Genomic DNA, 20,694 nt, shown 5'->3' with positions numbered 1-20,694 from the left:
GTTGATCATGCCACCCAATGAGGGAAATTGGTGGGCTCCATGACTCTTCTTCTCTCCACCTTCCAGCACCAGTTGAAATGACCTTGATTCCCAGGGGATCGCTCTGTGTTTAGTCTAGCAATCCTTTTGGTTTCTCCCTCCCCCCTTTTTCCCAATCTGTGTGGCAACTGAGAACGACAAATATGGCTTCAGCCAGGTTTGTTTCAGAAGTTGACAGTTGGACTCCCCTAAAGAGAAAGAAGTTCCTGGAAAATAACAAGCATGGATACATATTAATGTGATACTAATTTTCATCTCTGTCACCTGAAGTTTCCCTAGGCTTTTGGGGGTGTTCATCATGAAATTTCTGGATTAATCTATCAGCCTTTACATCTCTGCTCTTTACCCAGGTAGCCTCTGACAAAGGGTAACCCTTCCATTTAACTAGGTACTATCATTTCCCTTTATACAGTCTATAATCGAGAATCCATTTTATTTCATAATGGGTGTCACCCTCCACCATAATAGGACTTGGAACTATTCGGGGTACTGGTCTCAATGTTGATTCTATAACTGTTTTCAACAAACTCCAACGAAAAACTGGATGTATCTTCCTCAAGATTCGTAGGAGTTTTAGTTCTATCATGACAGGGCTTAGGATTTTTATGATGGGAAAAGGACTGATGAATTTAGGTCCCAGTTTTTTACATGGTAATTTTAATCTTAAGTATTTGGTTGAGAGATAGACTTTCTCTCCTATATGAAATGGTTTCTGGGGGGGGGGTCACTTCTTTATCAGCTTATTCCTTTTGAATCTTGATTGCCTTAGCTAAGGCTCATGTGACATTAGCCCAAGTGTTTTGCAATGAGCTAACCCACTCGGTTTGTGAGAAGGGGGATCTTGGGGATATTCAGGCATAGGAACGAATTCTCTGCCAGGAGCTATCTTAAAAGGAGTAAGTCCAGTATTGCTGTGTACAGTATTGTTGTATGCCACTTCAGCAAAAGGCAGGTCTGCCCAATTAGTTTGCTGATAGTTAACCTAGCATCTCAAGTATTGTTCCATGCATTCTCTCATTCAGCAGCTCCATTTGTACTTGGATGAAAAGCTGAGCTGAGTCTCTGGGTGGATCCAATCAATTTCACAAACTCCATCCAAAATTTTGCTGTGAACTGAACCCCTTGGTCCAATATAATCCTGTGGTGTTTTAAAAATAGCTTTGCCAGCTTCTGGGCAGAAGGGAGACCAGGACATGCTATAAAATGAGCCTGCTTTGAGAAATAAGAGTCCAGATTACTGTATTTCCACTATTTTCAGGGAGCTCTACGATGAAGTCCATTGCGATTTCCACCCATGGTTGGGATGGGTCTGCTACTTGTAACAATCCAGGGGGCTTCCCAGGTCTTTTTTTCACAGCTGCACAGGTTGCACAGCTCTTAACATAGCTTTCAATGTCCTTTTTCATCCCTGGCCACCAGAACTGCCGCCTTACCAAGTGTAACGTCTTTAAACATCCAAAGTGACCTGCTTGCTTGGCATCTTAGCTTTGTTGCAGGGCTTGGACCCTGAGGGTGCTAGGAAGGTATAACTTGGAGCTTTTCCAGGCTAGTTCATCTCTATATGTCAACACTTGTCTGTTGTCTTTGAACCAGGGGTCCTCTTTCAGCCCAACCTTAAGTTTCTGGGTCAGGCTGCTGCCAAAGCTGGTGGATTGCTTTTAAGCTTGGTGTCTAGTGGTCCCCGAGAGGCCTTTTGTGGCAAAGGAATGATAGCATTGACCACTTCCTCACGATTGCTCTTGCCATTCTGGATAAGTCGACAGCTAGGAAGTTCTTTCCTTCAGGAATGTACTTTAAAGAAAAGTTGAAACGATTGAAATATTGAATCCACTGAACCTGCTTGGGAGATAATTTCCATGGGGTTCTGAGTGCCTTAAGGTTTTATGGTCAGTCCACACTTCAAATGGAATCTTATTCTCCTCTAGGAAATGACGCCAGGTTAGCAATGCCCATCGAACAGCAAACACTTCCTTCTCCCATACAGCCCATCGCTGCTTTGTGTCGGTGAGTTTTCTGGAGGTGAATGTGCATGGTTGTAGGACTCCCTTGCTGTTTTTTTGAAGGAGAACTGCACCCACCGCAATATCACTGACATCTGCTTTGATGATAAACTGTTCCTCAGGGTTAGGGTGTTTGAAGACTGGCTCCCCTGTGAATAACCTTTTAAGTTGTTTGAACGCTGCTTGGCATTCCATAGTCCATCTTAAAAGTTGACTGGGACAGGGTTTTGCCTCCCCCCTTGCCTGTTTTTAACAGTTCAGTAATCAGTAAGGCTATTTTTGCAAAGGAGGCAATGAACTGCTGGTAAAAGTTAGTAAACCCCCAAAAGCTCTGTAGTTGTTTGCAAGTCTGAGGGGGTTGCCATTCTAGAATGGCTTTGACTTTCTCTGGGTGCATCTCCACCCCTTCATTTGAGATTCGGTACCTTAGATAGTCAAGGTGGATTTGGTGGAACTTACATTTGGATAATTTAGTGTAAAGGTTCGCCTTTAATAATTTTTTGAGCACTTCGCGAATCAATTTGACATGTTCCTCCATCATTTCTGTAAAGATGAGGATGTCGTCAAGATAAACTAGGACCCTTTTGTATAGATAGTCATGTAACACCTCATTGATCAACTGCATAAACATGGCAGGAGCCCCCTGAAGGCCAAATGGCATCACGTTGAATTGGGAACTCCGCAACAGGCAATGAAAAACAGTTTTCCATTCATCTTAATCCTTAATTCTCACTCGGTAATAAGCTTCCTGCAGGTCCAACTTGGTGAAAAATTTCCCTTTAGCCATGTGAGCTAACATATCCTTCATAAGGGGGAGTGGATACATGTTTTCCACACTGACAGCATTTAAGCCCTTGAAATCCATGCACAATCTCAATGTTTCATCTTTCTTTTCTTTGAACAGCACGGAGGCAGCCACGTGTGATTTTGCTGGCTAGATGAAGCCCATAGCCAGGTTTTTGTCAATGTATTCTCTTAGTTCATTCATCTCCCTGGGGGGCATGGAATATATTTTTGGCTTAGGGAGTTTCGCTCCTGGCAAGATCTCTATCACACAGTTAGTGACTCGGTGAGGGGGAAGCACATCACACTCCTTCTCACTGAACACCTCGGCCAGATCTCAGTATTCTTGGGGAATGAGTTGGACCCCTAGCAACTGATCTGATGCAAGTTTCAAAGGCTCAGTTGGCTCACTTTCTGATTCAGTGGAGGTGGCTTTCCTCTCCTGACCATTATGCGTAGTGAGAAGAGGGCCCCTTCCTAGTCTTACGATTATACCAAAGGTGCTTTTTTCATGAGGCAACTGGACTTTCTTGTTTTTCTTTGGTATGGGGTCCCAACAAGGATCCATCCTAGTCTCGGCCCTAGCTGAGACCTCATACCTCGCAACCAAGATCACTTTTCTGATTTCCATTTGGTTGAACTTCTCCTTCGGTCTTTCGGCTGAGTGCCCATGGACTGCTGCCAGGTACATCCATTCCCCTGACTCATCCCATCCCGTCGCTTTCTTTACTTTCCATTTTAGTGTGAATTATAGAAAGCTATAGGATGAGATCAAGGGGAACTCAGCCTCGGCAGCCTTGGGGATACTCTTGCGCTGGAAATCTTCCTCTGCTTGGTATTGATCCCCAACGGCTAGAACTTCTTCCTGCACCGCTGGCCTGTCAGATTTGTCTGCATAAACTTTCGGCTGAGCCCCTGTCAGTGGAATTCCATCCCTGGTCTAGGCAGCTGTCCATGTCCCGTCTGCAGGTGTTGCTCTGGAGTTAGTAGTCGCTTCCCATTTCTTCTCCATCCTGGAATCTTCACTCAGTCTTTACCATCCTCCCAAAAGAATTGGGTAGGTGGCCAGGGCTCAAGACCCCAAAGAGAGCTCTTTGATAGCTTTCTATCTCAGAACAGAAAAACAAATTTGAAAAGTTGGTTTAATGTCATGGTTCTGACTAATGGACCCAAACAAATCAGAACTCGAGGCTTGAAGTTTCCTCAAAGAACATGTTTATTGTATACATAATATCGGCATGGTCAAAAGTGAAACCAACTCTAACTTTTCCTCCAGGAATTCAATGTAACTAAATGTAACCCTCCCCCTACCATGCTGTTGATCATGCCACCCAATGAGGGCAATTGGTGGGCTGCGTGACACTTCTCTCCACCTTCCAGCACCAGTGGGAATGACTTTGATTCCCAGGGGATTGCTCTGTGTTTAGTCTAGCAATCCTTTCAGTTTCTTCCCCCTCCCCCTTCCTCCCAATCTGTGTAGCAACTGAGAATGACAAAGATGGCTTCAGCCAGGTTCGTTTCAGAAGTTGACAGCAGGTTTGTGAAATATCACAATCGTTTGTAATATCTTTTTAGTAAGAGTAACAGTATGATGAATTTTTCCTTTTCAGCAGTGGTACATTTTTCAAACTGGCTTCAACTCTGAAAAACTAAACAATACTGTAACGTGGCCTATCGCCAGCTAGTAAATCTGATTTCAAACATATGTTAATTGGTAAAGCAGATGTGCATTTGTTTTGCAGTATTTCAGTATTGTTTGGTCTTACTGAAAGCTCTGTATCAGCCAGAAATACTGCCTGGCTATGTTGTTAATGTAAATTCATTGGTTACCTAAACTCCCCAGCAAAGTTACTTGTTCATATCTTAAATCAGTTTAGTGCATATTTCTTAACACTTGGCATTAAATGATGGTTGGATGCACATATGTAGAATAGCAGGCATGTGAGCAAGTCATATTTCTGGCATCTTTTGAATATGTTCTATAAAATATTTATAATGTTAACCATAACTATAGTTTCTCTACAGCTCAGGATCTTTTTCTATCTTTCTGCACAGATGACACAGTTTTATATCTTGTAATTAATTCCTCTCTTAATCCTCTGAAATTAGATAATGGCATGGGACTGGTTGATTTGTTGGGACCCCCCTCCCCCAAAACACTTCCACCCATTAGATCTGGTAGGAGACATGGTTCCTGCCACTTAAGGAATACTGTCTTGGGGACCCAGGAAATGAGTCTTTTCTGTCATGGCACCCACCCTTTGGAACATGCTCCTTCCAGAGATTAGATGGCTCTGATTCTGCTAGTCTTTCACAAGGGCCTGAAGACATGATTGTGTGCCCAGGCATAAGAGTCAGATTGTTGGAGTCCATGGGATGGTTATTTTAATTGTTGTTTATTGGTTTTTACCTTGGTTGACAACTACATATTTTATTTTGTTGTTGGTTTTATTTTCTAACTGTTCTTAATCACCCATGTGATGGGCAGCCATGTAGATTGAAATAAAATAAGCAAATTTAAAAATCATCTGCTGGATCTGGTTTTTCTATTTATTAATCTCCTGATTTGGGAGACCATTAGTAGACAGGTAGTAATTCTGCACTTCATTCCACCAAAGTTGGGGGGGGGGGTTTCCTAATAAAAGAGATCTAGCCGAACTAATTCACTGGACTCCACTGAATATGCCATAATAGTCTTTCCTTGTAAGAAATCAGATCTCTAGTATCTATATATCTGACACTAGGTCCACTAGGTTTCAAAAATAATTCTTTCCTATCCCTACTTAGATACTAAAGAACTGAATATGTGTAGGGTTTTTATTTTTCTTTGCACTGCAAAACATGTGCTATACTTCAGTATGTGGGTCTAGTATATACTATGATGCTTATAGGAATCTGGCTTCAATGTTTACAATATCTTCTAGGTTTTTTTGAGATATAGCCAAAGCTAAAAGGGAAGAAAGAAACCATCTCTTCCAAATATGCAGACGCAATGGTTACCCTACCAGGTTCATCAGACGCTGTAGTATACCACCCAAACCCCGGATGAGCACGGATATGGAGGAACTCCCGTCACAGATAACCCGTGTCACCCTCCCTTACATCAGCAATGTTTCAGAAGCAACAGCCAGGTTGTTAGCCCCCCATAAAGTGAGGGTGGCTCACAGACCTGATCAAACCTTAAGATCCAAAGTGATGCGCCCAAAGGACCCGCTCCCCAACACTGAAAAATCGGCAATCATATAAAATCAACTGCAAAGATTGCCCCATTAATTATGTTGGAGAGACTTCAAAAAGAATGAAGACTAGGGTCCATGAGCATAAATTAGCGGTAAAAAGGGGGGAACAGCACTCCCAAGTATGGGCGCACATGGCGGATTCTGGACATTGCTTTGACTTTGATAATGTATGCATCCTGTCCGGTGACAATACGAAAGAGGGCCGGTTACTAAAAGAGGAATGGCTCTCTGACAGGGACTCTGTCAACCAGCATATCGATTTGTGCCCAGCACATCTAACTTTAAGAGCATGGAGCAGGCGAGATCGCCCACCCCTAAGGAGACACCCTGCGACAGTACCACGTAACCCTAGGGAAGAAGTTATGGAGGGGATGAATTTTCACCCCCCACAACAACAGCAACGGCCCATGGACATTCAGGAGAATAGTCAACGATTGAGGGACTTCTCCCCCCTTGCTCCAGGACCATGCACACGCTCCCAGACAGTGAGAGAACAGTTGCATGATGAGAAAGAGGCAATTAGCCAATGAACAATCATTCCTGACCCCCCGAAATCCAAAACAGCGATGATCCAGCAGCATAAGAAAGAAGGAGGATGGGACCGGCTTGCCCTGTGACGACAGTCCATCAACGGAAACAACAGAGCACCAATCGGAACGCCCAAGAGAATATAGAGATCGAGAGCAGTGTGAATGGGGGGGAAATGCAAATAAGGGTAGAACATGATAGAAACTGTAAAAAAGATCACTGTGTTGATGGAGGGAGGGATACAAAGGAACCAGGCATACGTATTCAAAAAAGGAGGGCACACAAGGGCTTGTATGAGGAGGAAGGAGATATTCAAGGGATTCAGTCTGACGTGGAGTCCGAGAACATTGATAATGGGGTGAAAGAGCAAGTAGATGTCAGACGGAATGGCAACGACAGAAACGGAGTTTATGCAGCCAAAGAGAGGGAAATGGAAAGTAAGGGAGGGGGAGAAAGGCTGAGAGTGTGCCCCCACAGAATGAGGGATGACAATTGGGGAGCAAGTAAAGATCAGAGGAAGGTAGGAGATACGGAGGTGTGAAGAGGGAACAACTTAGAGATACAAATGACCAAAAAAGGGGAGGAAAGAACCTCCCTAACTCAAGACAGTGGGAGGTAGAGGGGAATAACGACACACCCACCACAAGCAGTAAAAGCAAGAAAAGAGGAGTCATCAGTATGGAAGCCATAATTAAAAAGCAGTTAAATCAATTAGGACCTACGACAAGATCTAAGAGCCGTGTGCAAATGATGGCTCACCTATAAAGGCACTCTCCCACAGACCAGCATTAACCCTGACGATGTCAGAAGTATCTGACAAAAGCTTAGTGATCGGTGGTGGTATTAAACTTTTATAGTTTATTATATTCCTGGTGTTCACGTTTTATTGGTAATTGACTATGGATTCACCCAGGAATCACATTTTTATTTTCACTATTCATATATATATATATATATATATATATATATATATATATATATGTATGTCTTTGGTTGTTCGGGTTTTCTCCCGCGTAAAATTGGAAGTGTCTTGGCGACGTTTCGACTAAGTCCCATTCGTCATCTTCAGGCTGGTGCTTTCAGCTTCGTGCTTCGAGCAGCAATGTGTGGTCTTAGCTGTTTCTTCCTTTTAACTGCCAGTGGGGGTATGAACTGATTGGGTGGGAGCTTGGCTGTGTTCTGATTGGGTGGAGGTGTGTTCTGATTGGTTAGGGGCGTGGCTGTGCTCTGATTGGCTGGGGGGTTGGCTGTGCTCTGATTGGCTGGGGGAGTGTTCTGTTTGGTTGTGCTCAGGTTAGTCTGAGTTGCAGGGGGGTTTAAGATTTTGGGCTGCCTTGCTATTTTTTGGCTTCGCATTTGTGGTCGTGCCTCATCTTCACAACCAAACAGCACAACCAAACAGAACACTCCCCCAGCCATCAGAGCACAGCCAACCCCCCAGCCAATCAGAGCACAGCCAACCCCCCAGCCAATCAGAGCACAGCCACGCCCCTAACCAATCAGAACACACCTCCACCCAATCAGAACACAGCCAAGCTCCCACCCAATTAGTTCACACCCCCACTGGCAGTTAAAAGGAAGAAACAGCTAAGACCACACATTGCTCCTCGAAGCACGAAGCTGAAAGCACCAGCCTGAAGATGACGAATGGGACTTAGTCGAAACGTCGCCAAGACTCTTCCAATTTTACGCGGGAGAAAACCCGAACAACCAAAGACCTACATACAAACACCCGCGAAAACTTTGTATATAAAAGATCCTCTTTATGCAGCTCATGGTTCTGAAACTTTTAAGGGGAGAGCCTGACTTTGAGTTACATGGAGTAATGATCAGATTTAGTGCAGGGTGAAATATCTTTTGATTTTAAAGAGCAATCTCAACAATGACATAATTGCAAATGGGGAAGGTATTTTTTTTAATAGGAACTATCAAATGCTGAGCAGCAGATGGAGACTACCCTCACATTGTGGTATTCCCAGGACCAATAACCAAAGCTGACAGGAAAGGCATAATTAGTTCCACATTAGGGCTAGTGCTATGTGTACGAACACAATAACAACACTACTCTTTCCAGATGAATTTTCCTTCCTTCCTTCCTTCCTTCCTTCCTTCCTTCCTTCCTTCCTTCCTTCCTTCTTTTTGTAAATTTTTATTGAATGTTTTACAAAAAACATAAAAACTAACACAAACCAATAAAGAGTAAAAGCTATAAAGAAAGAAAGAAAAAAAGAAAAAGCGTAGAAAGAATCAAAAGAAACAGAAGGATCTTCCAGTTTTCTTTGCAGTAAATATAAGTGCAATTACAAAATTATCTCTTACATTGTTTGAAAAAGAAATCTCATTCTTTTCTATTATGGTTTTTTTATAACTATCAAAACCACCAATTATAACTGCATTTTTTCTGTTTTATGCAAACAGTCTGATAGGAGTTTCCAATCAACTATAAATAAGGATATTCTTTTTTCTCTATTCAAACAGGTTATTTTAGTCATCTCTGCAAGTTCCATCATCTTCACCAGCCATTTCTCCATTGTGGCTTCCATGATTTTTTTTCTAGTTGCTTGTCCATCAGTTGTGTGTTTTCTTTTTCTCCTTAGGACAAAAGCCCTGGTATTAGAATTGCTGGCAGCTGTGTGTCTTGTGCGAGGTGGCCATGAGATCATTTTGGCTGCCTTTGAGAACTTCAAGGAGGTGAGATTGCTTTCATTATCTATTTAAAAGAATAGGTATCAAACTCTGAAGATCTAGGGGATTGTAGGTTTTGAAGTCCCAACGTATCTGGATCACCAGATTGAGGAAGGGTATGCAAATAATAAGGAAGCAGATGGAAACAATGGTTAGATGGAAGGACTTTGATCATCACCCAGAGACAGATACAAACGGGGAGGGAAGAAAATAGAGAAAAACTGATATAATAATAACAACAATAATAATAGAGTTGGAAGGGACTTGGAGGTCTTCTAGTCCAACTCCTGTTCAGACAGGAAACCCTATACTATTTCAAACAAATGGTTATCCAGTCTCTTCTTAAAAACTTCCAGTGTTGGAGCATTCACAACTTCTGGAGGCAGATTGTTCCACTGATTAATTGTTCTAACTGTCAGGAAATTTCTCCTTAGTTCTAGGTTGCTTCTCTCCTTGATTAGTTAATAATAATAATAATAATAATGATGTTGGAAGGGACTTTGGAATTCATCTAGTCCAGCTCAGGCAGGAAACCTTATACCATTTTGGACAAATGGCTGTCCAGTTTCTTCTTAAAAACTTCCAGTGTTGGCACATTCACAGCTTCTGGAGGCAGGTTGTTCCACTGGTTAATTGTTCTAACTGTCAGGAAGTTTCTCCTTAGTTCTAGGTTGCTTCTCTCTTTTGTTAGTTTCCACCCGTTGCTTCTTGTCCTGCCTTCAGGCACTTTGGAAAATAGCTTGACTCCCTCTTCTTTGTGGCAGCCCCTGAGATATTGGAACACTGCTATCGTATCACCCCTCGTCCTTCTCTTCATTAAACTAGACAAACCCAATTCCAGCAACCGTTCTTTATATGTTTTAGCCTCCAGTTCTCTAATCATCTTTGTTGCTCTTTTCTGTATTTTTTTCTAGAGTCTCAACATCTTTTTTACATCATGCTGACCAAAACTGAATGCAGTATTCCACGTCTGGCCTTACCAAGGCATTATAAAGTGGTATTAATACTTCACATGATCTTGAATCTTTCCCTCTGTTAATGCAGCCTAGCATTGTGTTGGCTTTTTTGGCAGCTGCAGCACAGAGCTAGGTCATATTTAAGTAACTGTCCACTAGGACTCCAAGATCCCTCTCACTACTATTGAGCAAGATACCATCTATATCTGTGCATTTGGTTTTTCTTGCCTAAGTGTAGAACCTTACTTTTTTCACCATTGAATTTCATTTTGTTAGATAGCTCCCAGTGTTCAGGTCTGTCAAGATCCTTCTGTATCTTGAGCCTATCTTCTGGAGTATTGGCTATTCCTGCCAGCTTGGTGTTGTCTGCAAATTTAATGAGTTCCATCTGTCCCCTCATCCAAATCATTGATGAAGATGATGAAGAGCACTGGGCCCAAAACAGAGCCCTGGGGCACCTCACTACACACTTCCCTCCTTGTAGATGCAGTTCCATTGAGCATCACATGCTGAGTATGGCCGGTCAGCCAGCTACAAATCCATCTGGTGGTGATGCTGTCTAACCCACATTTTTCTATCTTATCAAGTAGTAGATTGTGGTCTACTTTATTAAATGTCTTACTGAAGTCCAAGTAAATTATATACAGCATTCCTCTGGTCCTCTGGTCAAGGAATGCAATAAGATTTGTCTGGCATGATCTATTTTTGACAAACCCATGTTGGCTTTTGGTTATGACTTTGTTTGCCTCTAGGTGTTTGCCGATTTGTTGCTTGATTATCTTTTCCAGAATCTTCCCAGGTATTGAGGTCAGGCTGATAGGTCCGTAGTTTCCTGGATCCATTTTTCCCCCTTTTTTGAAAACAGAAATTACATCAGCTCATTTCCAGTCCTCTGGTAGTTCCCCAATGCTCCAGGATCTTTGAAAGTGGTTCTGAGATCACATCTATCAGTTCCTTCAGAACCTTGGGGTATAATCCATCTGGTCCTGGTGATTTGAACTTATCTAGGGTAGACTGGTGCTCACTTACCATTTTCTTGCCTATTTTAGCTTGTGTTTCAAATCTATTTTCTGTGGTATTGTTTCTGATAGGTTGGACTGTTTTTTCCCTTTGTGTAAAGATGGATGCAAAAAACAAGTTAAGTAGTTCTGCTTTCTCCCTGTTGCTTGTCACCTTCTTGCCACTTTCTCCCACTAATGGACCAATCATTTCCTTAACTTTTTTCTTGTTTCTTACATGTTGAAAGAAGCTTTTTTGTTATTTTTGATTTTTGTGACAAGCCTTAGTTCATTTTGAGCCTTAGCTTTCCTCACTTCATCTCTGCAGGCTCAGACTATTTGCTGATATTCTGCCTTGGTTATGTGCCCCCTTTTCCACTTTTTATACTTGTGCATTTTGTCTTTCAATTTCTCAGAGAGTTCTTTATGCAGCCATGCTAGTTTCTTTTGAGAGCTGCTATTTTTCTTCTTTGTTGGTATTGTGCTAGGCTGGGCTTTTATAATCTCACTTTTTAAAATTTCTTAAGCTTCTTGAATTGTTTTCCCCATGATGATTCTCATCCATGGAATCCTTCCCAAGCTCTCTCTAAGTTTATTGAAATTAGCTCTCTTAAAGTCCAAGACTCTATTTTGACTATATTCTATTGCTTGTGCTTCCATAATGTTGAATTCCAATATTGCATGATCACTCTCCCCCTCCCCACAAGGTTCCTGTAGCTTCAACTCCAATCATTTAATTTCTGTTAGTGAGAATAAGTCCAATATGGCTAATCCCCTAGTTCCCTTCTCTACTTTTTGGGAGACAAAGTTGTCTGCTAGGTTTGTCAGGAATCTGTTTGATCTTCCACCTGGTGTAGAGTTTATCTCCCAGTTGATGTCAGGGTAATAAAGTCCCCCATTACTATTGTGATGTGCTTCCTACATACCTTAGTTAACTGACTAGCAAAAAGTTTATTTATTTCCTCTGTTTAGTTGGGTGGCTTATAATATACACCTATGGCAATGTCATTTGCCCCCCTTTTATATTGACCCAAATGCATTCAAGACAGTTTTCATCATTGTTGTGCTCTATTTCTGTAGAGATGTAGTTATTTCTTACATAGAAAACAACTCCATCTCCTCTTTTATTTGGTCTGTTTCTTTTAAATAATTTAAATCCCTCCTACCAAGTTTGTGTAATGGCAACAATACCATATCTGCCCTCATTTACCTGAATTTCTAATTCACCCTGTTTATTGCTCATACTCTATGCGTATAGTGACCATCAATTTTTTTTTCAAGTGAGAACACAAGTCAAATCTACACAACTATCTAATATTACTTTGGACAAAGTTTTTGATCAATGCAGTCTACCCTATCTTTTGGTGTTGCGTTGAGTCTTTGAACAGAGATAGGTAGTTATGCAAAGCTGAAGCCATGATTTGATCAGGCCTGCATGCCACCTTATTTGTTTATATACTTATGCACCTGCTGCTACTCACTTGTAGTCAAGCTCTTCTCTGGATAATTATTTTAGGTGTCTCATTTTCAGAAATTGAAGTAAATTACTCTTAGTTGCAGGATATTTTCATCAGTAACTTCTCAAAGAGCCTGACATCTTTCTGAAAACATCTTCTCTTTCTTGTTGTGTTTTGTTTGAGTGGCTCCTGAAGGAATATACGTGGATCACGTGTTCATTAGATGTTCCAGTTGGCTGCCAGTCCTGTCAAAGCTTGATCTAATAAAGAAAAGTGTAAAATGAACAGAGCCTGAAATGATTAAAGAAAAACCAGTAGGGCCTCAAGGTGTGACTCAAAAGACAAGGAGCATACCTGTGTTTCTGTGGGGATAATTCAAACACAGTATTTGCCCTCTTGTACCATCTACTGATAACAAAACTCTCTTTCTCTGGGTATGTGACCAAAGAAAGAAATTACTCTGGGAATGTACATGAAAGTAACCACTGCGCAGCTATGTGGAGCACTTATGTAAATGTGTCAGCATCAGTGGAATGATCTGTATTTGGCAGGCTGATTAGGACTGCAACATGTTTATGATCCGGATGTGCTCTCTTTTCTTAGGTATGCAAAGAGCAGCATCGCTTTGAGAAACTGATGGAATATTTCCGTAATGAGGATAGCAATATTGACTTCATGGTAAGTAGTTTAAAAAAAATGCAAGAATGCATTTGCTTTGAAATTGTGTATGCCAGCAGCGCATTTAGCCCAATGCTGGGAGGAAACAAAGTGACACATTGGATGTATGTTATCTGTCTTGATGATCAATTGCACTCAACTTAGAACCATTCATTTAGCGACTGTTCAAAATTTTAATGCCCCTGCAAAAGTGACTTACAACTGGTCGTCTCACAATGTTGCAGTATTTCCACTCATATGATCATGATTCTGACAGCCATCATGCATTTATAATGGTTGCAATATCCTTCAGACACATGATCACCATGTGTGACCAAGCAAAGTCAATGGGGACGGTGGCAGGGAAACTTGCAAGTTGTGGTCACATGATGTCTCACTTATGACCACACACCTTAATGATAAATTTTCCAATCCCTACTGCAGTTGTAAATTGAGGACTAACTATTCCATGGATAATGTAGGATTTCTGCTGTCCCCAATTATGCTATCATGGATTCACCCATGCAAGAGACCATAAGTCAGTGATGGAGCATATGCTTGGATTCAGAAAGTCATCGATCATCTTAGGCAAGATTGGGAAAAGTTTCTATGTAAAATCCTAGACAGATAAATTTATCATTGAAAATGTAGGAGTAGGGAGTCTTTATCAACCCAAGGAAGAATTTACTCTAAGGCAGGGGTCCCCAACCTGTGGGCCAGGGCCATTACCATGGTGTATGGGCCACCAGGCCATGTGAGTAGTTGGCCCGTGCGCACCTGTGCATGCAGGCTCACTGCCTCATTTGCACGAGCATCTCCGCAAGCGTCGCGGGCATTCATGGCCTCACTCAAGCGAGCAACAGGTGTTCATGCACACACACACCTGTGCATGCGTTCACTCCCCCACAAAATCATCCCTTCTTTCCCCTCTCCCCCCACTCTGGGCCACCAACTCCAAAAAGTTGGGGAACTCTGCTCTAAGGAATCTCTAAAGAATATGGATTAGATGGTCTCAGTAAATGAAATCTGAAACTTCCTCTTCCCCCTTCTCCTTCTCCAGCAAAAGATTAATCCATGGTTCTCTGCATGGAGGAAGGGAATCTGTGCATGGAAGGATGGTGGGACTTGGCTATCTGGAAATTATATAGCATGTGTTGCATTTTAAAAAATCAGTTCTCTGTTTTTTTTTCTTTTCAAAAAAGAGGTCTAGAATCCAAGGGGGAGTAAATAACTGAATCTGTGCATCCCAATTCCAGCTGCCTGTTCTCTCTTTTATAGGTAGCCTGTATGCAATTCATCAACATTGTGGTCCATTCAGTAGAGGACATGAACTTCCGAGTGCACTTACAATATGAGTTCACCAAGCTGGGTTTGGAAGAGTTCTTACAGGTAACATTTTATCCCATCACAACATAAATCTCAAGTGGTATTAAAATTTGACAATGTTTAATCATCTTTCTCTAAGACTGATTTAAACTCCGAGTTGACCATGATGTCTAAGGACGGGGCTCTTTTTGACTGTGTTCTCGTGATTACTGGTGCCACTAGCTGTGGTGCTGGGAGTATAGCCTTAATTACTTCTGTCTTTACGCTGTTGTACTGTGGCAGTCTCAACAAGGTATCTGCCAAAAAATTCTTTCCTCCAGGCAAATAGCGGAGGGTAAAATTGAAGCGCTGGAAGTGTTGGGCCCACCGTACATGTTTAGGGGACCGCTTCCTCGGGGTCTTCAGCGCTTCTAGGTTTTTGTGGTCAGTTACTCCCTTCTAAAAAATGCCTCCATGTGAGGAGAGCACATCTTACAGCATAATCCTCCTTCTCCCATACTGCCCAGTGTTGTTTTGTCTCAGTTAATTTTTTAGAGGTATAAGCACAGGGCTGTAGCTACCCCTTTTCTTTCTCTTGGAGCAGTACTGCACCCATGGCCACATCGCTAGCATTGTCCTGGATGTCAAATGATCTCCCTGGGTCTAGGTGTCTCAGTACCAGCTCAATGGAAAAAAGTCTTTTTAACTTTTCAAATGCAGCTGGCTGGGTTTCGCCCCTTTGGTTTTCAGCAAATTGTGATGGGCAGGGCAATTTGTGCGAACGAGGGGATGAACTATCTATAGAAGTTGGCGAAACCCAGGAAGCTGTGCAGCTGCTCCCTTGTGCGTTGTGTGTCCCATTTTAAAATGGCACTCATCTTTTCGGTATCCATTTCTACCCCTTTGTGTAAGAGCCGGTAGCCTAAATAGTCATTTTTTTCTTTGTGAAATTCGCACTTTGAGAGCTTAGCATACAGCTTAGCCGTGCAGAGTTTCTTTAAGACTGCCTTGACCAATTTCACATGCTCAGCTTTCATTTCAAATGTAGATTAAGATATCGTCCAGTTACACCAAATTCCTTTGTATATGTAGCACCTCATTTATCAGTTGCATAAACACTGCAGGGGCTCCCTATAACCCAAAGGAGCACTTTAAATTGAAAATAACATAGGGGGCAGTTAAAAGTCATCTTCCACTCATCTCCCTCCTTGATCCTGACTCGGTAATATGCCTCCCGTAAGTCCAGTTTAAAAACATTTTCCCTCTGTAAAGGTGAGCCAGCATGTCCTTCATGAGGGGCAAGGGGTACAGATTTTCCATACACACAGCATTAAGACCTCTATAGTCCACACAGAGACGAAGAGACCCACCTTTCTTTTCCTGGAACAGCATCAGGGCTGCCACCGGGACCCTTGCTGGCTGTACGAAGCCCCAGGCTAGGTTTTTATGTACAAACTGCCGCAGTTTGTCTAGCTCCCTAGGAGTCATAGAGTATATCTTGGGCTTAGGGAGCTTGGCTCCAGGGACAATCTTAGTAGCACAGTCTGTGGGCCGGTGTGGGGGAAGTTCATCTGAGCCCCTCTCACTGAACTGTGGTAGTCTCTGGGTATGTCTTTCAGTCCCTTGCTTTTTGCGCCTGCCGCCAGTTCTCGGTAAGTTTTCCCCTTTTTGCTCTTGTGGCTTTTAGGCTTTTCTGTTCCTTTGGGAATTTCAAGCTCCGTTCTCGCCAGTCTACCCGTGGGTTTCATCTTTTCAGCCACGTCAGTCCTAGGACAAGGGGCCATTCCATACCAGGTGTCACTATGAAAGTTAAAGTCTAGACCCAAGGATGCGTCTGCCAATTTCAAATAAGTTATGTTCTCCATAATTCTAATTCTCCCTAATTCTCCATAATTCAAAAGCATGTCTATATCATAGAAATAAAGCTGATTAATAATTAAACCTTCTTTCCAGAAATCCCTGCAAATTATAGTTCTCTGATGGGGTTTAAAGACTACTAACAAAACACCCATCATCTCACCAAATAATCAGATTCAGAATTCTGTAGGCATGAAGATGGGAGTGAGAGGAAATCATGATAAAGTAACATACATTTTTCTATTTTTTTCCACAGATATTTATCATGGAATACTTTAGTGGTTTATTTTTGTACAGTAATTTCATTACCTGTAGTTTGGGCCTCTTGGACTGATGAGATAGAACATGTCTATGGGATAAATCTTTGAGGAAGTCATGAGTAGCTCAGAGGGGCTCTATTTTGGCCTTGCTGGGGACCTGGTGGTATCCAGGAGAACACTAGGAGCCTCTGGCCTTTAAGACCGTTTCATTCTCTCCAACAGAAGTCAAGACACACAGAAAGTGAAAAGCTGCTAGTACAAATTCAGGCCTACCTGGACAATGTGTTTGATGTAGGTGGATTGCTAGAAGATGCTGAGACCAAGAATGTGGCTTTGGAGAAAGTAGAAGAATTGGAAGAGCACTTATCGCATGTAAGTGCACAGCCTTTTCTTTAGCATGGAAAAGCCTTATTGGTTGGGCAGCTAATCCTGTAATCCATTTTGCCTACGGGAACTACACAGACTATTTTTTTAAAAAAATGCCCTTCCCCTTTCTTACTATTTACTCTTAATGTAAAGGAGAATAAGTCATCGAATAAGGAAGCTCCATTCAGTTGCAAAAACATTTATCTGTCCTCTTTTAAGTTAGTAACAAAGTCACCCAGTTTTTAGAATATAGAGATTTTCATTGTAAAGTGTTCAATAGCTGATCCACCTATTGTGTACCTTAACTCAAGTACATGTAGTCCTCGACTTATTATTATTTAGTGACTGTTCGAAGTTGCATCACTGAAAAAAGTGACTTATGACCGTTTTTCATACTTACGAGCATTGCAACATCCCCATGGTCACATGATCAAAATTCAGATGCTTGACAACTGACTCATATTTATGACGGTTGCAGTGTCTTGGGAGTAATGTCCACACCTTTTGCAAACTTCTGACAAGCAAAGTCAACAGGGAAGCCAGATTCACTTAACAGCTGTGTTACTAACGTAACAACTGCAGTGATTCACTTAACAACTGTGGCAAGAAAGGTCGTAAAATGGGGCAAAATTCACTTAACAAATGTCTGTCCGAGCAACAGAAATTTTGGGCTCAATTGTGGTCCTAAGCCGAGACTACCTGTAGGTGAGACAGAGATTTTTCTAGCCCTGCCTGGAGATGCCAGGAATTATATTAGGAAGTTTGTGCATTCAATATAGAAGGTCCCATAAAATTGTCTGAGGTCTAAAATCTCCTGACTGGCCATGCAAAAGGAAGATACAGGTAAGCTAAAACTTGTTTTTAACTATTTTAAAAATACCAATTGCTTGCTTTTTGCGAAAGAAAATCCCTTTTGACAGTTTCACTACCTCATTTATGAGAGTTGGCCTCACAAATTGTGTTATTGAATGTATAGTTATCAAATAATAAAAGCAGAGGTGTCATGACTCAAAGGAAAGACCAATTGGTGATTCCTGTTCTGTGTTACTCAGTTGACAGAAAAGCTGCTGGATCTGGAGAATGAGAACATCATGCGGGTGGCTGAGTTGGAGAAACAACTATTACAGCGGGAAAAGGAATTGGAGATTGTCAAGGTACGTGGATCAAAGAAAGGGAATTGAAGATGCTTCCCAGAGCATGGAGGTGTGACTTTGATTTAAAGTGATGGTTTCATTTAGACTTTCCTGGAAGCTGGTCACTGATAAGATACTGTGGGCAAAGATAACTTGCTTATTGCCGTGGATCTTTCTGGCTAAAAAGGAGAACAACATGCATCAATGGAAGCATCAGTTTTCATGGGTGTTCTCATGGGGTGACAATTTCATCCAACAGGTCAAATATCTATGGAGATTCTCAAGGTCATGGTTGTTCCAAAGGTATTTTTTTCAAAAGGCAACTGCCCTTTTGTTGGTTTTTTCCTTTGGAAACATTTAACTTCTCATCCAATAAGCTTCTTCAGTTCTGGACCAACAAAAGTCTTTTCGAAAAAGCACCTTTGGGACATCTGACAGGTTCAAGGCATGCAGAACTTCTGAACCATATTTGAAAATCTGAAATCCGCAGAATTCCTTGCCTGGCAATCAACATGGAAAGGTTTCCTGCGAGTAAGAACTCTTCTGGTTTAAAAGAATTTGTTTCTTCAAGGCTATTCTGTGTCACAGAGATGAAGCACAATTCCTATCTTTGTGAGCTATTTTTCCCCCTAAAATATACCATGATAAAATGCATCCTCTAGCATCCTAACTTGATTTGCCCAATACAGGCAATGAGCAGAACCAAATGGCAATGTTTTCCTGGACCACACTATTTCAAACTGCAGTAGGGCAAGAGTTAACGTATTTCCATTCTTCTCTTGAGCTGGATAGGCATCCCACATCTGCTAAACTAATGTGTGGTTTGTATTGACAATTTATTTCCCCACCCATTGTTTTCCACGTAGACAGATATTTTCTTCCTATGAAAGAAATTAAATTATGTAACTCATTCTTTATTCTCAGAAGTGTATGGTTGGAAATATTTGTGATTCCACAGTTCAGCATATAATGACCCTTGTGACCTTTCCCAGTCTGTATCTGCCAGCTGGGTTGGATTGCAACACTGAAACCTCCAATTCACCTGGAGGTCCCTGAATTGGGGAAGATCTGATGTGATTGGTCCTTTGGGATTAGGATTCCCTGAAATGATAAACCAAACCCTAATCTTAACCATAAATTTGGGTTTTGGTTATAAAATGAAGGGTTTTCTCTCTTCTCCTTTATATATAATACCTGAGTACTTCCAAAAATTAGTAAATTACTAAAACTAAAAAAAAAGGTATCTTTTTCCTTTACAGTTAAAAGAAAAAAAGATATTCCCCATAGCAAAGAGAAGCAGAGATGGTTAAATTGATTCCTTTACCCAAAGAAAAAAATATACTTAATCTTATCTCTGTTTTGAAATTGCTTCCGGATTTTGTGCTTGCAATGAGGGAAAAAAAAAGAAACTTTGATTCTGTTTTTGTGAACTAGATAGGCTTATTGTTATAGAAATGGCTTTGTATACCTATTGTGTAAAAGCAGAAAAGTTGTGGTTGTAATGTTGTTACCTTTTATTGTGCTAAAGAAAGTCGGTAGTCAGTGCCTTTTTCTTTTTTCTTTTAATAATAATAATAAAGTTGGAAGGGACCTTGGACGTCATCTAGTCCAACCCCCTGCTCAGGCAGGAAACCCTACACCATTTCAGACAAATGGCCATCCAGTCTCTTCTTAAAAACTTCCAGTGTTGGAACATTCGCCGCTTCTGGAGGCAGGTTGTTCTACTGGTTGATTGTTCTAATTGTCAGGAAGTTTCTCCTTAGTTCTAAGTTGTTTCTCTCCTTGATTAGTTTCCATCCATTGCTTCTTGTCTTGCCTTCAGGCGCTTTGGAGAATAGTTTGACTCCCTCTTCTTTGTGGCAACCCCTGAGATATTGGAACAGTGTTATCATGTCCCCCCTTGTCCCCCTTTTTCCCCTCTCCCTCTTCTTTTAGTTTTCTACACTTTTTTCCCTTGTATTTTATATTTTGATAAAATTAATAAAATAAAATTGTGGGTTTTTTTTTTAAAAAAGGATTCCCTGAGATGATAAACGGGAAATGGTTTTTAGACATAAGAAAGCCTCTACTGTATCTCTCTGTCTGGAACAGGAGACCTACGAGAGTGCCAGCCACCAAGTTCATACATTGCGCAGAATTATCAAGGAAAAGGAAGAAGCCTTCCGACATCACTATACCTCACATCCAATGGGGAGTGACCACTTGCCGCTGCCACCACCTCCAGAGGCAGAGATCAATTTCAACGACATCTCTGAGGATGAATTCTGCCTGCCTGTCCTGCCTCCTGTGGAGGCTGCCCCTCCTCCGCCACCTCCTCCGCCACCTCTTCCCCCACCCCCTCCACCACTACCAGGTAGGCTTTGTTCTGGAGCTAACAAGCCAACATCTTGCCATGAGGAGGGTGCCTTGTTTTATTTATTTATCTATTGTT

At 41.7% G+C, this 20,694-nt stretch overlaps 1 protein-coding gene across 5 annotated transcripts in view; it reads left to right on the top strand.

Moving 5' to 3' along the window:
• Positions 1-1,968: 1,968 nt before the first annotated feature.
• The window catches only part of LOC120318303 (formin-like protein 3), a 43,295-nt gene continuing 24,569 nt past the window's right edge, over positions 1,969-20,694 (top strand). For all 5 annotated transcript variants that reach the window (XR_005559450.1, XR_005559451.1, XR_005559452.1 and 2 more), the window contains exons 1-7: positions 1,969-2,043; positions 9,187-9,280; positions 13,289-13,363; positions 14,621-14,731; positions 16,987-17,136; positions 18,183-18,284; positions 20,355-20,616. Coding sequence is in view for 2 of the 5 variants with exons in the window: in XM_039365725.1 (XP_039221659.1) it covers positions 1,985-2,043; positions 9,187-9,280; positions 13,289-13,363; positions 14,621-14,731; positions 16,987-17,136; positions 18,183-18,284; positions 20,355-20,616 (853 nt within the window). In the remaining 3 variants the exon portion in view is untranslated. The remainder of the gene's footprint in view (positions 2,044-9,186; positions 9,281-13,288; positions 13,364-14,620; positions 14,732-16,986; positions 17,137-18,182; positions 18,285-20,354; positions 20,617-20,694) is intronic.

The sequence above is a fragment of the Crotalus tigris genome, unplaced genomic scaffold, assembly GCF_016545835.1.
Source record: "Crotalus tigris isolate CLP2741 ecotype Arizona unplaced genomic scaffold, ASM1654583v1 scf7180000020174.184502, whole genome shotgun sequence".
Lineage (NCBI taxonomy): Eukaryota > Metazoa > Chordata > Lepidosauria > Squamata > Viperidae > Crotalus > Crotalus tigris.
Note: the sequence above shows the minus strand (reverse complement) of the source record. Positions and strands in the feature narration are given on the sequence as shown.